The sequence below is a fragment of the Hemiscyllium ocellatum genome, chromosome 1 (genome assembly GCF_020745735.1).
Source record: "Hemiscyllium ocellatum isolate sHemOce1 chromosome 1, sHemOce1.pat.X.cur, whole genome shotgun sequence".
Taxonomy (NCBI): Eukaryota; Metazoa; Chordata; class Chondrichthyes; order Orectolobiformes; family Hemiscylliidae; genus Hemiscyllium; species Hemiscyllium ocellatum.
This window is the reverse complement of record NC_083401.1, coordinates 44,551,507-44,571,864: the sequence shown is the minus strand read 5'-3', so window position 1 is coordinate 44,571,864 and position 20,358 is coordinate 44,551,507. Positions and strand designations below refer to the sequence as shown.

Here is a 20,358-nt window from a genome sequence, read left to right as displayed (position 1 = left end):
CTTTACCATTAAGTGTATAAGTCCTGCTAAGATTTGCTTTCCCAAAATGCAGCACCTCACATTTATCTGAATTAAACTCCATCTGCCACTTCTCAGCCCATTGGCCCATCTGGTCCAGATCCTGTTGTAATTTGAGGTAACCCTCTTTGCTGTCCACTACACCTCCAATTTTGGTGTCATCTGCAAACTTACTAACTGTACCTCTTATGCTCACATCCAAATCATTTATGTAAATGACAAAAAGTACAGGGCACAGCAACGATCCTTGTGGCACTTTACTGGTCACAGGCTCCAGTCTGAAAAACAACCCTCCACCACCACCCTCTGTTTTCTACCTTTGAGCCAGTTCTGTATCCAAATGTCTAGTTCTCCCTGTATTCCATGAGATCTAACCTTGCAAATCAGTCTCCCATGGTGAACCTTGTCGATTGCCTTACTGAAGTCCATATAGATCACATCTACTGCTCTGCCCTCGTCAATCTTCTTTGTTACTTCTTCAAAAATCTCAATCAAGTTTGTGAGACATGATTTCCCATGCACAAAGCCATGTTGACTATCCCGAATCAGTCCTTGCCTTTCCAAATACACGTACGTCCTGTCCCTCAGGATTCCCTCCAACAACTCGCCCATCACCAAGGTCAGGCTCATCGGTCTATAGTTCCCTGGCTTGTCTTTACCGCCCTTCTTAAACAGTGGCACCACATTTGTCAACCTCCAGCGTTCCGCCACCTCACCTGTGACTATCGAAGATACAAATACCTCAGCAAGAGGCCCAACAATCACTTCTCTAGCTTCCCATAGAGTTCCCGGGTACATCTGATCATGTCCTGGGGATTTATCCACTTTTAACCGTTTCAAGACATTCAGCACTTCCTCCTCTGTAATCTGGACATTTTGCAAAATGTCACCATCTATTTCCCTACAGTCTATATCTTCCAAATCCTTTTCCACAGTAAATACTGATGGAAAATATTCATTTAGTATCTCCCCCATTTTCTGTGGTTCCAAAAAAGGTCCGCCTTGCTGATCTCTGAAGAGCCCTACTCTCTCCCTAGTTACCCTTTTGTCCTTAATATATTTGTAAAACCCCTTTGGATTCTCCTTAATTCTATTTGCCAAAGCTATCTCATGTGCCCGTTTTGCCCTCCTGATTTCCCTCTTAAGTATACTCCTACTTTCTTTATACTCTTCTAAGGGTTACCTTCAGTGTTGGAAAGAGGCTGCACATTAACTTGGAGGTGACGGATTAGATGTTTGAAAATACAAACAATAATTAAAGAATGTTTAAATTTTGGACTTGCACTAGATGGGAGTGAGTTTGAAAATGAGAAGCCAATCTAAAATAATTCATCATATATTTAGCATAAAACCTGGTTACGTGTAATAACAGTAACATCTTAAGGTTTTTTTTCACTTTTTAATGCTATTTTCCAAATAAGAAAGAAGAATGGTGTGCAAACTGAATCCATTTGGACTGAGACAAGTACCAACACTTGAAATCTTATAAAGGCAAAGTACACTAACGTACCACAAAGAAACAAGCTGAAGGAACACAACTTCCAAACATGTCCTTCATTTTCCTTTAACAAATGTGATTGCACAACATACAAAGTGATCAGAGGGTTAGATAGGGTAGACAGTGAATGTCTTTTTCCAAGGATGATGACGTCAGCTTGTACGAGGGGGTATAACTACAAACTGAGAGGTGATAGATTTAAGACAGATGTCAGAGGCAGGTTATTTACACAGAGAGTGGTAAGGGCGTGGAATGCCCTACCTGCTAATGTAGTCAACTCAGCTACATTAGGGAGATTTAAACAATCCTTAGATAAGCACATGGATGATTTTGGGATAGTGTAGGGGAACGAGCTGAGAATAGTTCACAGGTCAGCGCAACATCGAGGGCCAAAGGGCCAGTTCTGCACTGTATTGTTCTATGTTCAATGTTCTATGCACTGGTACTTAATTCTTTCTCATGTGCATTTGGGTGTCCTGAGGTTGTGAAAGGCACTATTTAAATGCAACAATTTTCTATTTTATATCTACATATAAAAAAAGGAAAAATAAAGCAGTAGATATTCTCAGGTCCTGTCAAAAATTAAAACTTAATTAAAGCATCCCTATATCAATAATCATAAAGTTTGTATCAGCAAATAAAGAGATAGCCTAAAAATGCTAAAGTCCATTCTTAGAAGTAAATTAAAAAAGTTAAGAGAATGTTAAATGAAGTATAGTGCTCAAATGTGGAAAGCCACTGAACCATACAGGCTAGTGATCTGATAATTCACTTCCCCAAGTTAGCTGAACACAACCACGGGAGCAACAGATTGACAAAAGCAGTATTTCTAGCTTCTTAAGTTAGTCAGGTTTGCACTTTTGATCACTGCATAGCAACCCACATTGGATACTGCACACAAGTGCATGGGAGTTATCACTGTTGGTCACATGGTAAAACTGCCTAAACCAAAGCAAATTACAGAGGAACCTCGATTATCCGGCATTCGATTAACCGAATTTCGGATGATCCGAACAAGATTGCAAAGTCCAGATGTTTAGCTAACAATGTTATCCGGAATTCGATTAACCGACCGAAATAGGCCCCGCCCTGCCCACGTCCTTTGGGTAATCGGGGTTCTGATACACTGCAGATTCTGCAAATCTGAAATAAAGACAGAAATTGCTGAAAGTAATCAGATTTGGCAGCACCCGCTGAGAAAAAAGCCCGGTCAACCATTCATATCATGGTTAAATCTTGTTTCTCATTCCACAGATGATGCCAGACTGGAGTATTTTCAGCATTTTCATTTCTGGCAAAACAGACTACCTTTTTGCTGACAGAGTTAAGCTCTGGACAATGAAAAGCATCTCTTCCCTACAGAAGGTCACCTCCACAACAGTCTTTGCAGAGGTTGGCTTTTCTCAGTAATAAAAACAAAACTTTGAACTCTGAAAGTTCAGACTCAAAGCAGTTTTGTCCCACATTGCTGGAGGAAAGTCTAATGTCCTTACCCTCTTTCTTGCAGTCCAGAGAAGTAGGAGAGGGCTTGGAAATGCTCCTGAAATGCAGTTTGTTTGTACCTCTCCAGGTGGACGATGACTTTTCAAAGTTGTCAATGTAAGCTTCCAAGGCCTGAGATGCTGATTGGTACGTTTTACCTCCATAGAGGACAGAGCTGTGAAAGTGACTGGTGCCATAAGAGTGATCCAAACTGTTCAGATGGCTAGCACTGGTCAATAATCCAGGTACTGCAGATTCACGGGATTGGAAATCCACTCTGTCATTCATGCCAATCGTCGACATCACATCTTTGCCTTTATCTCATCTTAAGGCAAAAAAAAAACAGCATATGAAATGCTCTTCTATTTTCAAAAGATTTTCAGCAAATTAGATTAGATTAGAGTTCCCACATGGCCCAAACAGCCCACATCGACCATCTGAAGAGCAACCCACCCAGACCCATCTCCCTAACACTATGGACAATATAGCATGGCCATTTCACCTGACTTGCACATCATTGGACTGTGGGAGGAAAACAGAGCACTCTGAGGAAACCCACGCAGAGATGAGGAGAATGTGTAAACTCCACAGAGATAGTCGTCTGAGGCTGGAATTGAACATGAGACCCTGGTGCTGTGAGGTAGTAGTGCTAACCACTAAGCCACCGTGCCTCCCTGTATTTGAGAAGATGCATTAATCACACTGGGACAAGGAAGAGTGGACCATGAGTGGGTAGCTCTGTAAAACAGACAAATGCGAAGTCTGAGTCGAGGGGAATGGAGTAAGTGATCATTTTGAAGATAGTTGATGGGTCAAGGGGGAAAACAAGCCATGGTGAGTTGAACAGATTGCCCTTAAGCAGAGGAATCGGGGCACTATAAGCAGATATCTAGGACATGGTTGAGTAAAGTACATGTGCTATAGCCAAGTTTGCAGATGAAACAAAAATAAGTGGGCAGGCATGTGGTGAGGATGACACAAGGAATCTGCAGGGGGATATAGAAAGATTAAATGAATGGGCAAAAATTTGGCAAATAGAATGCAAAGCGGGAAGATGGAAGGATATGCAATTTGACAGGAAGCATAGAGGAACTGAATGTTACTTATGTAAAGAAAGCTTCAGCAGAGAGGGATCTGGGTTCCTCATGTGAAAATCACAAAAGCTCGCATTCAAGTTCAATGGGTGAGTGTAAAGTTAAATAGAATGTTGACCTTTATTTCAAAGAGAATGTGTCATTAAAATAGGGAGATTTGTTAAAACTCTACAAGGCACCAGTCAGACCAAAGCTGAAATACTGTGAACAGTTCTGGGCCACTATCTAAGGAAAAATATAGTGGCATTGAAGACAGTCCAGAGAAGATTCACTTGGTCAATACCAGGTACAAAGGGACTGTCTTATGAGGAGAGGTTGAGTGGACTGGGCCTGTATTCATTGCAGTTTAGAAGAATGAGATGTCACCATATTGAAACATACAAAATTCTTAGGGGACTTGACAAGATAGGTGTAGAAAGGTTTCTTCCCTTTGTGGTAGAGTCTGCAACTAGAGGACATACTCTCAGAAAAAGGGGTGTCATTTTAAGATGAGGAAGAATTTCTTCCTTCATACAGTCGTGAATCTGTGGAATTTGGTACCTCAAAGTGCTGTAGAAGCTGGATCGTTTAATATATTCAAGGCTGAGACAGATTTTCAATCAATGATAAATCAAGGGTTACAGGTAAAGGCAGGAAAGTGGTGCTGAGGATTATCAGATCAATCATGATATCATTGAACGGTGGAGACTCAATGGGTTCAGTGGCCAATTTCTTATGGAGCTAGAGTAAGCAAACATGGGATTGCTTGGTAATTCAAGGTTCTTGGTGGGAATATGAGTACTATTACATCCCTAAACAATGTGTAACAGTTCTCCAATAATGACAGTGACATTAAAAGATCTAAGTAAAAGATAGGATCCAGTCAGCAACATTTCCAGTTAGAGGAGACGGACACAAGCCCAGCCTATATCAGTCCAGTAACGTGGATGCGCTAAATATCAGAGGAGCCAACTTTTTAAGCTGTACACAGTGATTATCTGCCTGCTCAGATGGAATTGCAACACTTTAAAACAAAACTTGATGAGTACTCCTTGCACTACCAAAAACAACTGAACTAATCATTCATTTCACTTGCTGCGTGGGATTGTGCAGTGAAAATTGTGTTCAATTTTTTTCTCATGATTTTAATAGCTTCTCAGTGAATATGGCAAGATTGCTGCTGTATATTTTTCACAGAAGGTGTTGCATGTTTAGGGATAATGGAGTGACACAGATAATATCAAAACAATTATAGCTTATAAAATTGCTCAAGTCCCACTATCAATATCTCAAAGTTTAGCATTCATCAGAAACTCAACTGGATCAGCCACATAAACATCATGGCTAGCCATACAGGTCAGAAGCTGTGTATTCAGTGGCTTATCTCCTGATTCCTCAAAACCCCTCTGCTGTGCACCAGTATGATGCTATGCTCCTTCCTTGCCTGAGTGACTGTAGTTGGAGTTCAACACTATTCAGGACAAAGCAATCCTCTTGATTGGCAGCCCATGTGCTTCCTCCTTTATTAGTGCACTGTCTCCAGAATACACTGCATCAATTCACAAAGGCTCTTTAGGTTGCAACCCCAGAACCTGCAAAATTAACCACATAGAAAGTCAAGGCATGGCAGCCTTTCCATGTGGTTAATTTTGCAGATTCCAAATCTCACACCATCCCAACTTGCACACGCATCATCATTCCTTCCTGAAGCTGGTTCAAATCTGAGAACATGGGCATAGGAATACGGGGACCTGAGGAGGCCATTCAGCCCCTCCATTCAATGAGATCATGATTGATCTGTGGACGAACTCCATATACCTGACCTTGGCTCATAATCCTTAATACCTTGGCTTAACAAAAACATTATCTGCTTCAGATTTAAAATTAACAACTGATCCAGCATCCACTGCCATTTGTGGAAGAGAGTTCTAAACCTCTACCACCCTTTGTGTGTAGAAGTGCCTTCTAACATCTCCCCTGAAAGGTCTGGCCTTAATTCTCAAACTACATCCCTCGTTCTAGAATCCTCAACCAGTGGAAAGAGTTTATCTTTATCTACCCTGTCTTTCCTTTTATTACTTTGTATACTTTGATCAGATCACCCCTTTAATTGTACTCACTGACTAATAGTATGTAAGAGACATTTCCCCACCATCAGTTCATTCGAGCTTTACTCCCAGCAGCTACTGAAGCAGAGGATGAAACAGCATTTTAATGGAACGGAGTAAATATTTGAAAGCGATATGAATAAAGAGCAGAGAAATGGTATTAGTTTCTGTCAATATTGTAATTTCTATAATTTGTCTTGGTTCTGTGCCATAACTAAGTGTTTCAAATGGATCCATTTCCTCTTTTAACCTTCTCATTATCTCAAGTTTTTAATAAGAACTCCTATCTCCACGATTCCCCCTTGTTGCCTTCATTTGTTGAAAACTGATTACAATTACCAGTAGAAAATGTGTTGCTGGTTAAAGCACAGCAGGTCAGGCAGCATCCAAGGAATAGGAAATTCGACGTTTCGGGCACAAGCCCTTCCTGTGGGCGGCACGGTGGCACAGTGGTTAGCACTGCTGCCTCACAGCGCCAGAGACCCGGGTTCAATTCCCGACTCAGGCGACTGACTGTGTGGAGTTTGCACGTTCTCCCCGTGTCTGCGTGGGTTTCCTCCGGGTGCTCCGGTTTCCTCCCACAGTCCAAAGATGTGCGGGTCAGGTGAATTGGCCATGCTAAATTGCCCGTAGTGTTAGGTAAGGGGTAATGTAGGGGTATGGGTGGGTTTCGCTTCGGCGGGTCAGTGTGGACTTGTTGGGCCGAAGGGCCTGTTTCCACACTGTAAGTCTAATCTAATCAACATGTTGCTTCCTTATATGGTTAAAGACAAGTTATTTCATGTAAGTATCTTCATCGCATTCAATGAATCTGTACTCTTAAAATACATGTATAGTTTGTATTTCCCAAACTCAATGCAAGATAAAATATCCTAGCCTTACAGGATTATTGTATTTTTCTCACACAACTCTGTTATCTGCTTATACTTGTACTTCTCAAAGTCATCAGCCAGGACCATATTTTGACTCATTGCCTATGATGATTGGCACTTTCAGTCTATCTTGCTGAAAATAGCACCCAGGTAGTGAGAACGAGGACCAGAAGCAGGCCACTCAGCTCCTCAAACATGCTCTGCTGTTCATTAAGATTGGATTTATGGCTTTAATTCAATTTAATTTAATTGCCCTCTGCAAGCACTTCTCACAAGGGCAGCACAGTGGCTCAGTGGTTAGCACTGTTGCCTCACAGCGCCAGGGACCCGGGTTCAATTCCAGCCTCGGGCAACTGGCTGTGTGGAGTTTGCACATTCTCCCTGTGCCTGTGTGGGTTTCCTACGGGTGCTCCAGTTTCCTCCCACTGTCCAAAGATGTGCTGATTAGGTGAACTGACCATGCTAAATTGCCCATAGTGTTCAGGGATGTGTAGGCTAGGTACATTAGTCAGGGGTAAATGTAGGGTAGAGGAATAGGTCTGGGTGAGTTACTTTTCGGAGAGTCGGGGTGGATTTGTTGGGCCGAAGGGCCTGTTTTCACACTGTATTATGTAGTCTAACATAAATGCTGATTTCTTGGTAATACAGAATCCATACAAAGCAGCTACAGGTTTAATTTTAAAATTGTTTTAAAAAAAACCTGAAGCAACAATACAAAAAAAACAGTTACATTTGCTGGAAATAAATGCATGACATCACGTGATGTTCTGACCATCAATGCCATAGATCTCTCAAAGTTGCCACCCAGGTTGATAGGGTTGTTATGAAGGCGTATAGTGTGTTGGCTTTCATTAGCAGGGGGATTAAGTTTGAGATGTGAGGTTATGCTGCAGCTCTATAGAGCCCTGGCTAGATCACACTTGGAATACTGTGTTCAGTTCTGGTTGCCTCATTATAGGAAAGATGTGGAGAATGCAGAGGAGATTTACCAGGATGCTGCCTGGACTGGAGGGCAGATCTTATGAAGAAAGATTGAGGGAGCTAAGGCTTTTCTCATTGAAGCGAAGAAAGGTGAGAGTTGACTTGACAGAGGTGTACAAAATGTCGAGAGGCATAGAGACAGTGGATCGCCAGAGATTTTTTCCCATGGCGGAAATGTCTATCATGAGGGAGGATAATTTTCAGGTAAATGGAGGAAGGTTTAGGGGAAATGTCAGAAGTTCTTTACCCAGAGAGCAGTGGGTCTGTGGAACGCATTGCCAGCGGTGGTAGTAGAATCAGATACATTAGGGACACGGAAGATAACACAATGAAGGGTATGTGGGTTAGGCTGATCTTAGATTAGGATAAAAGGCTGGCACAACATCAAGGGCTGAAGGGCCTGTATTGTCCTATGTTCTATTTCTTAAACTATAACAGTAATACTGATCAATATAACCAACTCCTCTCCACTGTTTTACTATCCTGGTTAGATGATGGCCAGGATTTTAGTTCTCATTTTTCTCCTGGTTTGATTCAGTTTTCTGATGCTATGATCATAATTCCACGAGGTTACTTGAGCTTATAGTTCAGCAAGAGAACTTTCTCAATTCCAGTTACAGAAACGGACTCTCCACCCATCTATGTCTTGTTATTTCCACTATCTGATCTCTCCTATTCCAGAATTACTCATTTTATTGCTTGTTTCTCCCAGTTCTTTGTGTAAATGTAATATTTCATGCTTCACCTTCCTGTAGAATTAAACCCTCCCTCGATGTACAAGATTGCCTCCCTCCAATGGAATTGGTTTTATCTGATGAGGTGCTACCATTTCATCTAGTGCAGATCCCTCCTAGCCTAGTTACCTATCCAATATTTACCTTTCTTATATGACAGCACAAACATAAACACAAGGTGTCAGGACAAATGGATAAACAGGTTAAGGTGTCATATGATATACTTGTCTTTATTAGCCAAGGCACAGAGTTTAAGAGCAGGGAGGATAAGCTTAAACTGTAAAAAAAAAGTTTAGGCCATAGCAGGAGTATTGTGTGTGGTTCTGGAATCCACACTGAGGAGAGATGATAACACTGGAAAGGGTGCAGAGGTGATTTACCAGGATGTTGCCTGGGCTGGAAAGTTTCAGTTATGATGACCTACTGTGAATCCTCTTCAAGGATGCCTTCCTTGAAGAAGCTCTCTTCCTCCCTCTCATTCCTGATGAAGGGCTTGTGCCCAAAACGTCGAATTTCTGGTTCCTTTGATGCTGCCTGACCTGCTGCGCTTTAACCAGCAACACATTTTCAGCATGTATAAAATGAGGGGCATGATTAGGATTGACAGGAAGATATTTTCCCATTCATGGAAGGACCAATGACAGACGGCGTAGATTTACAGCAAGGGGCAGAAGATGTAAGGAAAAAATAATTTTTCACCCAGAAGGTTGTGGGATTCTGGGACTCACTGCCTGTTAAGGATGGTAGGGGCAGAAATCTTCATAATATGTAAAAAGTATTTAAATATATACTTGTCATGCCAAGTTTATAAGCCAAGCGACGGGAAATAGTTAGGTGATTGCTTTCGACAGACATTGATTTGATGGGCTGTCAGCCTCTGACAAGGAGCCAAAGTCAGAGCAATGCAGTCCTGGAGTTCACCAGGAAAGAAACGTACATCTAAAATTAAAAAGTCACTAAATGTCTATACTATAAGTAGCATGAACTTGACAAAACAAGATATACGGTATAATATCGCGTGCAATAAATTTAAAAGTGTAAGAGATGAGAAGCAAGCTACACATCCAATCAAAAGGCCAGAATCAAAAGAGCAGTGATTTGATTGGAGATTTTTGAATCTAAAAGGGAAGTCCTTTGGGTAATAACTTTTTAAAGAAATTACACATTATCTCTCCGCAAAAATGCATTGCAAGTCCGGAGATTCAAACGGATAAAAGCGGCCGCGTTGATTACCTGTGAAGACATGAATCCTGTAACAGTTTGCTGAGGGAAAGTCTGCAACCAGCCATTAACCCTGAGAGGCAGAACCAGGAGGGAATTTACAAACATCACTCATTACTACCCACTGCTCCTTCACAGATTTGTCCCGGATCCGATCATCGCGCTCCCCCCCTGGCACTGCTCCGGGACTCCCAGCCCCCCTCCTCTCTTTCTCCCGAGGTCAGTCAATCAGCCAGCGACTAGGAGAGTCAGTCTCTCCCTTTCTCTGTGCCTCTCTCCCCTTCCCTCTCTCTCCTTCCCCCAACCCGGGTCTGTGCCTCTCTCTCTGTGTGTCTGCTCCAAACACAAACTTCCGCTCCAACAATTGTTACAGTTGGATCACAATGCGCCTGCGCCCCCGCCTGTAACAGACGCTCAGTGTAAAGTCCTCACCCTCCAGCGAGTCATTCTCACTGTTCTCACCTTCCACTGGAGTCACTCACTGTCCACATCCTCACCTTCCACTGGAGTCACTCTCAATGTTCTCACCTTCCACTGGAGTCACTCTCACTGTCCACATCCTCACCCTCCAGCGAGTTACTCTCACTGTTCTCACCTTCCACTGGAGTCACTCTCACTGTCCACATTCTCACCTGCCTTCAGTCTCACCAGCCACATTCTCCATGTCCACATACCACCCTGTTGTCGGGCTTGCTGCTGTGCTACGTCGAACTCTACGCGAGTTGGAAGAATGCCTCATTTTCTGCTGGGCTGCCCTATGGCCTTCAGGACTCAATATCAAATTCAATAATTTAGGGGCCTTTTCACCACATGGGGCGGCTACCACAACCAACCTATTGTCAGCCACTAATGGTCCCCATTAGCTCCCACTAATTTTCCCCGGCTGACCTTTACCCATTCCTTTGCCCAACTGTGTTTTTCTCTCTCTCTGGGATCCATCTCCACGTATCATTTATCCCCCCCAGCCCACCTTCGATTCTGAAGAAGGGTCACTGGATCCAAAATGTTAATGTTGCTTTCTCTCCACAGATTCTGCAGAACTGGCTGAGTTTCTCCAATGACTTCTGTTTGTGTTTCTGATTTCCAGCACCCTCAGCTTGTTTGGGTCTTGTTTTCCGTACACCAATCAGTCATTTTGTTAGACAAGAACAACCAAATACCTCCCTGCTTTATGTACTGAATTCCTTGAGTAACTCACTCTGGCAGACTATTGTAACTGTCACTCCCTAAGACAGTCAATTCTAGCACACTAGTCACAGTCCTGGAGACTGTGCACTCCTTGAGACACTCAACTCCAGCACTTTATTTTAACTCCCATTCCCTGAGGAGCTCAGCTCCAGCATTCTATTGTGAGTTGCACATCTTGAGATGCACAATTTCTGTGGTTTATTGTAACACTCCTTTAGGATCTCAACACAGCACTCTCTAGATACTCAATTTCTATGATCTGTTGTAAGTCAAACTCCTTGTGACATTCACTTCTATTGTGAGTCACGCTCCTTAAGGAGTGCAAGACTGCAATTTATTCTAGTCAGAGTCATACAGCACAGAAACAGACCAGTTCAACCAGCCTATGTCAAACATAATCCCAAATTAAGCTAATCCCACCTGCCTAATCCTGGGCCATATCCCACTAAACCTTTCCTATTCATGTATTTATCTAAGTATAACTGTGTAAACTGTACCTGCTTTCACCATTTCCTCAATGTTCATTCCACACGTGAACCATGGCTCTGTGTAAAAACTTTGACCCTCATGTCTTTTTTTAAGTCTCTCTCCTCTCACCTTAAAACCATGTGCCCGAGTCACACTCCTTAAAATGCTTAATTTCTGTGATTTATTGTGTGTCACACTCTATTGCAAGTTACAATCCTTAAAATGCTCAATTTCTGCGATCTATTGTAAGTCTGGGAGATGGGTCCAGTGTAATGTAGACTATTGGATCCAGTATCGTTTGGGGTGTCTGATGCCAGGAATAAAGTTGGGTCCTGGGACAAAGGGGTAGATGTCAGCTTCTAGGGGCAGGAATATTATGTATCTAGGAGGCATCAAGTTATGTAAAGATATATAAGGCATCAGGGCAGGTATAGTTAGGAGTGAGTGAGGTTACTATAAGCTCTGTTTAATGGTTAATCAAGAGTTAGATTAGGTCTAACATTTTCTGAGCAACTAAGTTATTTAATTTTATCCAAACAATCAGAAGCCTCCCACTCTAATGGAGACTTTTGAAGAGTTCCAGGTGTAGGGGAATCGCACTGAGAAAAATTAAAATTTTTGGCAATTCCTTTGGAGTGTGCCAAGATGGGGATTCTGCAAGGTCCCCAGGCCTAACTCCTCTCTACATTGGAATAATGGCTGTCTGGCCATTTGAAAACCTGTCCCCAAATTTCCAAGGAGCAGAACATGTGCTCGTCTGATTCTCCAGGGAGGCTAGGGAGATGCAGATTGAGACACTTGCCTGTGCTGGAAAATGTGAAAGTGTTAACCAGAATGAGTGAATTTAAGGCACTGTGCATGCAAGAGAATTCTGCAATTGAAGGGTGGTTAGGGAGGCATTATGCCCTGGCAACTACTGAGCTAAGAGGACGTGAGCTCGTTTTTCAGCAGACAATACTCCAGCTGCTTGTGTGTTTGGCCACACTTCCACCTACCATGAGACATAAAAGAGAATGTGAAGTTTAAATGATTTGTGGAAAGCAAAAATTAAGTTGAAAGCAGCACAGTAACTTGGAATGCTGTTGATAAAATATACACATTTGATAGTTTTGCCCTGTTCTTTGTGTGTGTCTGCCTGTTTGTACGAGGGAAGCTCTCCGTGGTCTGGTCTTGTACACTTCAAAGCTGTTGGTATTTAATGTGAGTGAGACATCTGGAGTGAGACAATTGGAGTAAAATTGGCCTACAAATAATGCACGATAAAATCTTTCAGTTGTTCAAAAGCAATTGTTTCATTTGATGTGAATGGGATTTCAAGGGCTACCGCTCTGCAATGTAGAGTGCAATAAAATTTGACACTTTACGTGGATTGAAAAATGTGAGGTCAGTTAATGAAAATTCAAACAGCCCCTTATTCATCACCTTTGTAGCTATAAGAGTTTGTTATCAGCAATTTTAAAACATTTTTGTGAAGCAAAAATTTTCAGGGACTATGTGTAAGCGTGAGAAAACTTCCAATAATGTTAAATGGGTGTGAGTGAGCACACCTCTCTTGATTTAGAGTCTTGGAAAGTTAAGTTGTGAATCTTTGCACTTTGTGTAGAAGCTTACAGGCTTCCTTTTGTTTGCGCTAAATAGATTAACGTTCTATTTGGGAATTAATCTTGTTGCATTTCAGAAGTTTGAAGAAAAGACAACAAATAACGAAACTTATGTGAAAGCGTTGTTTGAATTAGAATTCTTATAGTGTGGAAACAGGCCCTTCAGCCCAACAAGTCTACACCTACCCTCCGAAGAGTAACTCACCCAGACCCATTCCGCTATCCTATATTTACTCCTGACTAATAACCTACACTATGGGCAATTTAGCACGGCCAATTCACCTAACCTGCACATCTTCGGATTGTGGGAGGAACCCAGAGAAAACCCACACAGACACAGGGAGAATGTACACATTCCACACAGACAGTCACCCAAGGCTGGAATCGAACCCAAGTTCCAGGTACTGTGAGGCACCACTGAGCCACCATGCTGCCCTCAAATCCCCAGTGTGGAACGAATACAGCTAGTTTGCTTGTGGGTCCAAGTCAATTTTCTTGGCAAACCATAACACTTGTCTTCTTTGTTGATCAAAATCCATCCACCTCAGCCTTGAATATAGTCAATATGGCTTCCACCGGTCCTTGAGGATGAGATTTCTACAGACATGCAGCCCTCAAGGAAAAAAAGGTTTCTCCTCATTTGAATCTTTAATGGGAGGTAACCAGTTTCTAAACAAAATCCCTGCATATTATGTTCAAGCTTATCCAATCCTATTTCATCTGATGGTGGACTGATGGTTTAATGGGTCTTACTCAAGTAAGCATTTTTCAAATCAGTACAGATGCTATCAACTTATACAATATAAGGGGTTTTTGCATGGAAGCTGGAATATTCCCTAACCAAATGGGCTACATTTTCATTTCAGGGAGGGTAATAATAATACTCATAATTTCCAGGTCCTGACCTGGTCACTACATCTGTGTTCACACGACCCCGTGCTCAAATGTAATTGTCATAATTGGGGCAGAGATGAGCTCAGTGTCCAATGCGTAACATTGGTGGGAGCTGTTGTACACACTAGGGGAAAATGCAAATGGCAGCCATACTGGAGCCTTGTAATGAGGACACTGATACTCAAAAGACGAGTAGCACCATCAAATACAAAAATGGCCAAATGGTCAAAAACAAGGTGAAGAGCAAAATCTGGCACAATATCTCACAGATCCCAAAACATTTCAACATTGTTAAAGAAACTCTAAACTTCTGACCGTATCAACCCAATAGCTGTGCACACTTTGGATTCAGTGGTTTACTAACATAAAATTACCTTTCCACCCATTATTGTGCTCCTCAAGGAGTTTAACAAGCCATCAGTTATTAGTAGGTGGTAAACAGGCTTCTGACTCCCTCCTTGCAACCTCAATTTGAAAATGGAGCATATCCTAAGGATACTGATGTGCCTTCTAGAAGCGCCTACTCTTGTTTCAGCCCTTATTGTCAATTGAAAGTTGTGTTGAACATTTCAGTTTCTATTTAGGCAGTGTCTTCTAGTGGTGAGCTACTAAATTGCTGTAAACAAATTGTTCTAAAACCATGTTATACAAGTTAGACTTGCAATATTAGTCATTTTTCAATTCAGTAAATATCTCTAGTTCACAGGCAATTGATGACTATTGAGTCACAATTTATGAAAACGCTTCCTCCACATTACCTGTTCCCTCACTGACAGAAATTCATCCTGTTCTAATATATTTATCCAAACATACTTCAAAATTCAATCATGCATAGTGCTAATAAACAATATATGATCCTCACTCATGAAAAAGTACTAAGAAATTGGGAAAATATCATTTTGATTATGAAGCCTGTTCTTTCCAATTGAACTTTGCATTTACAAAGTACACCATAGTGGGCATTACTTCAAACCAATCCCCTGAGGAAGGAGAATAACTACAGGTAAAACTTGCAAGCCTTGTGAAAATTCTCTATCTCCCAAAGGCAATTAAGTGAAATGCCAAGCTCTCATTCCAACATTTGAATCTACATTATTTAATCCTGACTAGACAGATTCCACAAATGACATTTCCATGGTCTCCGAAGTGCGGGGACTATAGCATGGAACTGACTATTTGATCTGTCACTACATTTTCTATTCTTAGTTTAATTTCATCCAAGTTTCTTTCAAGCTGTTAATAAAACATTGCACTAACTGCTTTTGATAAGGGAACTGTTCACATGAGTGGGCACAGGAGAAGATTTTCAATGCAGTGTCACATTTAGGATGGCACAATGGCTCAATAGTTAGCACTGCTGCTTCATAGCGCCAGGGACCTGGGTTTGACTCCAGCCTTGGGTGACTGTCTTTGTGGATTTTGCACATGTTTGTGTGGGTTTCGGCTGGGTGCAGAGGTCCTTAGGTGGATTGACCATGGAAAATTGTTCAAAGTGTCCAGGGAAGTGCAGGCTAAGTGGATTAGTCATGGTGAAATGTAGGATTATGAGAATGGATATGTGGGTATGGAGTCTGGGTGGGATGTCTTTCAGAGGGTCAGTACAGAGTCAATGGACCAAGAGGCCATTTTCTGCACCATAGGGACATACATTTTGATGAGCATGGACCAGTTTGGGCCAAAGGCCTGTGCTGTAGGACTCTACGATTATTCAGGGGTTTTCAAATTTGAGTTCATCTCCATTTATTCCAAATGTATTTCTGCAGTTAGACTTTAAAGGCATTTGGTATTAAGTCTCTCTTTTTGATGATGCTCACAAATGAAAAAGTATCTCCAGAGTTTCCTGATCTGTTTAAAATTAGATTAGATTACTTACAGTGTGGAAACAGGCCCTTCAGGCCAACAAGTCCACACCAACCCGCCACACACCCATACCCCTACATTTGCCCCTTACCTAACACTACGGGCAATTTAGCATGACCAATTCCCCTGACCTGCACATCTTTGGACTGTGGGAGGAAACCCACGCAGACACGGGGAGAATGTGCAAACTCCACACAGTCAGTCGGCTGAGGTGGGAATTGAACCCGGGTCTCTGGCGCTGTGAGGCAGCAGTGCTTGCCACTGTGCCACTGTGCCACCCACCAGTCAGGCAAGATGTTGCCTGACTGAGTGCACATGCTTAGTGGTATGAGATAAAGGAATATTATAGTCACTGTCTGGAACCTCAAACATAACAAATCTAGTTTGACACATCTGTGCAGAGCTGAGAGGGTGCTGCACTGCCACAGGGATGGAAACCTTTGGATGGGACATTAAACCAACAACCCACCTTCCCTCCCAGGTAGCCGTAAAAGACCAGATGGCACTTTTTCATTGAAGATTTTTTCTTCTCAAGTATCCCGGTCAATATTTATCCCTCACTGAGAACTAAAACAGATATTTTGGTCATTATCACAATGCTATTTGTGAGAGTTTACTGCATGAAAATTGGTTACTGTGTTTTCCACATTCCAAAATGACTATATGTACACTTCAAATGAGCTTCATTTGCTGCAAAGCATTCTAGGATATCAATAGATTGTAGAAGATGTTAAATAAATAAAGGTCTTGATTTCCTCAATCAACAAAACAAATGGCACAGTCAATAAAAATCCAGCTAAAAGCCAGTAAATGTATATGTACCCCATTGGCAGTTTGTGTATATTTTGAGACTTCAACTGATTTTGGGCTCGAAGGGATTTTGTTTTAATTGGTGCTATGTTATTAATATAAGGAAGGCGTAATTTACAAAAGATAATCTTTGAGAGATAACATGACATTTAGAATGTTGATTCAAATCATTTAGTGGGACTCCAGATGGAATAGCTGCCAAATCTTATCTCAGCTTCAGACAATGATTTGCTTTCAGTCATGCATTGCATGTGAGTGTCAATGGCAAGGCCAACAATTAATTGGCAATGACTAATTTCGTTTGAGAAAGTGATAGAGAATTGTTGAACTGCTGTAGCCCATGTGGTGTAACTATTCCCACAGTGCTATGAGATAGGGAGTTCAGCATTTTGATTCATTGAAAGATTAATCTAGTGTGACGAGGAAGGAAACTTATAGGAGTTGGTGTCCTATGCATTTCCTCCCCTTGTTGTCCTAGGCGGTAGCAGTCATGGGATTGGAAGGATCTTTTGAAGAAATGTTGACAAATTGCTACAGTGTGACTTGTGAGTGATTCTGGCCAATTGTTCACCAGTGATGGAGGAAACAAATGTTTAAAATGGTGAATTGATGCATTCCAACACACATTCATGGTAAACGCTTCGGAGTTTGATGCGCCGATAAATTACAGCAGGGGAATAATTTAAACAGATAATGTTAGTGCTGTGAGCTTCACTGCAACAAGAAGGTTTCTATTGTTTGAACACTCCCAATGACCTATTCAAAGAGAATTTTAATTTATGACATTGTTGTTTAGCTAATGAGTGTGTGTCTTTGAGGGGAGACATGAGTTAACTGCTGATAGCCCTTGTCCCCAAGAAAACAGGATGGGTGAGTGAAGTATTGGTATAAGATACAAGTATGAGCTGCCAGCAAAGTGAGCATAGACAGATGTATGGATGATCACATATCCAGTTGCACATTTATTCATGCACAATGAATTAGGAGCAGGAGGATGCCCCCTGGTTCCCTGAGCCTGCTGATAAAACACAAGTCCATTGTCATTCATAGAGGCAGCAAGCTTTCTCTGTAAGAGTCAGCATGGCAGTGTGTGTGTGTCACTGCTGGTACCTTGAACTTGCAGGTAACCTGCAGCAGGCTTAAACCCTTGAGTCCTACCTTTCCGATTCTGCTTGTCCATGAACAACACAATGGAATTCTTTGCTATACCATGAACAGCAGAGTTACTGATGTTGCTGACATCCCACCAGTTGCGACCTGGAAGGGGCTAACAGTGAATAAATGCAGTGCTAACCAGGGAGATGGGGTTTATTATAAAGCATGATATCCTGAACAATTCTAAAGCACGATATTCTGCAATGGTTAGACTGGCCAGAGGGCAATTTATCAGTTTATCTGGATATTTCACAAAGCACCAGCTAACAGCATGTAAATCCCATCAAAATGTAGTGACAATCATGAAGCCCCCTTATGTGAAAGAAATATAATGGATCAGAAGGGAATATCTGGAACAGGGAGGTTGGGAGCAGTTACTTTGTTAATGTTAAATTACACATTTAAAAGTTTTCACTCACCTCATCACCAGGAAAGGTATGACCACAGCTTGTACATTCACAAGTGCACTTCTACATATTACTTTTATCTCTTGTAACTTCTTCCCTCAAGAGAAATAATTTATGGGAGGCAACTCAGGTCTATGAAGTGCAGCCTTCTGATGTGTTACACCTGTCCAAGCTGCAGAAAACAACTCTGGACACATACAAAATAAAAACCGCAAGAACTGCAGATGCTGTAAATCAGACACAAAAATAGAAATTGCTGGAAAAGCTCTGGCAGCATCTGTGGAGAGAAATCAGAGTTTTGGGTCAAGTGACACTTCCAGGAACCTTGCTGAAAATGTGTTGCTGGTTAAAGCACAGCAGGTCAGGCAGCATCCAAGGAACAGGAAATTCGACGTTTCGGGCCAGAGCCTGATGAAGGGCTCTGGCCCGAAACGTCGAATTTCCTGTTCCTAGGATGCTGCCTGACCTGCTGTGCTTTAACCAGCAACACATTTTCAGCTCTGATCTCCAGCATCTGCAGACCTCACCTTTTACTCTTCCAGGAACATTGTCATTATTTCCAGTTGCATTGTTACAAATGGCATAAAATGTGATCCTTTAAAAACAAAGTCGATTGTGAACTAACAGCAAAGTGCCTGCCAAATTGTTGCAGCAATGTAAACTAAAACAAAGCTGGAAATAGTCATTTTTCTCTCTGTATCTATGTGAGATGTGGCTTCGTTTAAAAAGTAGGAATAATTCATTTTTATTCACTGTGGTTCAAATCACATCGCACAACCATTTTGACATAAATCACATGGTTTGGTCATAGGAGTCTACATTGACATCTGTTGTCCTGCCAAATGCCAGTGGCAATAACATAAATTACAAATGGGAAACACCAACTGTTCACACAAATAATAGTTTTGAGCAGAGACTAAAGGATTTCATCTGAACGCCAATGAAATGGCAATGTATGTGCATGCTATCACAGTATGTGACAATGTATCATAGTAAATCGTGATTTGATTAAAACAGATAAGATCCTGAGGGGTCTTGACAGGGTGGATGTGGAAAGCATATTTCCTCAAACCTAGAACCACAGTCCACTGTTTAAAAATAAGGAGTTGTCGTTAGGAGGAAGAAATGTGGAAAGGCAACATTGGGAGGAGATTTGTGAGTGAGAGGAGTGGATAGGTGCCTTGTTGTTGGAAGACGTGACTCCAGAATGGTACTTTGCCTCCTGGGTGCCAGGTAAAGATGTCACAGAATGGCTGCAGGACATTCCAATAGAGGGAGGAGAGAGTGTATATACAGACAATGAACAAAACTAATGTCATTTACAAAAAAATACCGTGCACGGACTGTAACAAACACATTGGACAAACAGGGAGAAAACTAGCCACCAGGATATATGAACACCAACTAGCCACAAAAAAGACATGACCCTCTCTCACTAGTATCCTCACATATGGATGAGGAAAGACACCAGTTCGACTGGGACAACACATCCATCCTAGGACAAGCCAAATAAAGACATGATGAGAATTCCTAGAAGCATGTCTTTCCCACCAGAACTCTATCAACAAACACATTGAGTTAGACCCCCATCTACCATCCCCTGAGAAAAGGGACAGGAAGTTACTTCACCACAGGAAATAACATCACCACAGGAAATAACATCACCAACCCAAAGAAACTCAAACATATAAATAGAAAGCAGGAATTTTCAGCATTGCTTCACGTGAGGCCCACTGAAGATGTTACCCAGTAAGGTAACAAAATGTCTGGAAATGAACCTTTCAGCTCAGTGAGCAAATCAACATCCACGATTCTATAGAGTTAGGTAGGACTTCAAAGACCGTAATCTCCAGTTTACTTCCGATGCTACAGTAGCAAGTACAGGAATAGGACAGAATAGATGAATATGTGGCTGGAGATGAGGCTTTAGGTTCTTGAAGCATTGGGATCATTTCTGGGGAAGGTGGGACCTGTAAAGTTGGGCAGGT

General features: G+C 41.8%; 1 protein-coding gene across 2 annotated transcripts in view; it reads right to left on the bottom strand.

The window, feature by feature from the left end:
* The window catches only part of c1h18orf54 (chromosome 1 C18orf54 homolog), a 42,449-nt gene extending 32,130 nt beyond the window's left edge, over positions 1-10,319 (bottom strand). For both annotated transcript variants that reach the window (XM_060829073.1, XM_060829083.1), the window contains exons 1-2: positions 10,000-10,319; positions 3,010-3,323 (exon numbers count right to left, since the gene is read on the bottom strand). In XM_060829073.1, the coding sequence (XP_060685056.1) occupies positions 3,010-3,301 (292 nt within the window). In that variant the 5' untranslated portion in view covers positions 3,302-3,323; positions 10,000-10,319. The remainder of the gene's footprint in view (positions 1-3,009; positions 3,324-9,999) is intronic.
* Between the last annotated feature and the right edge of the window lie 10,039 nt (positions 10,320-20,358).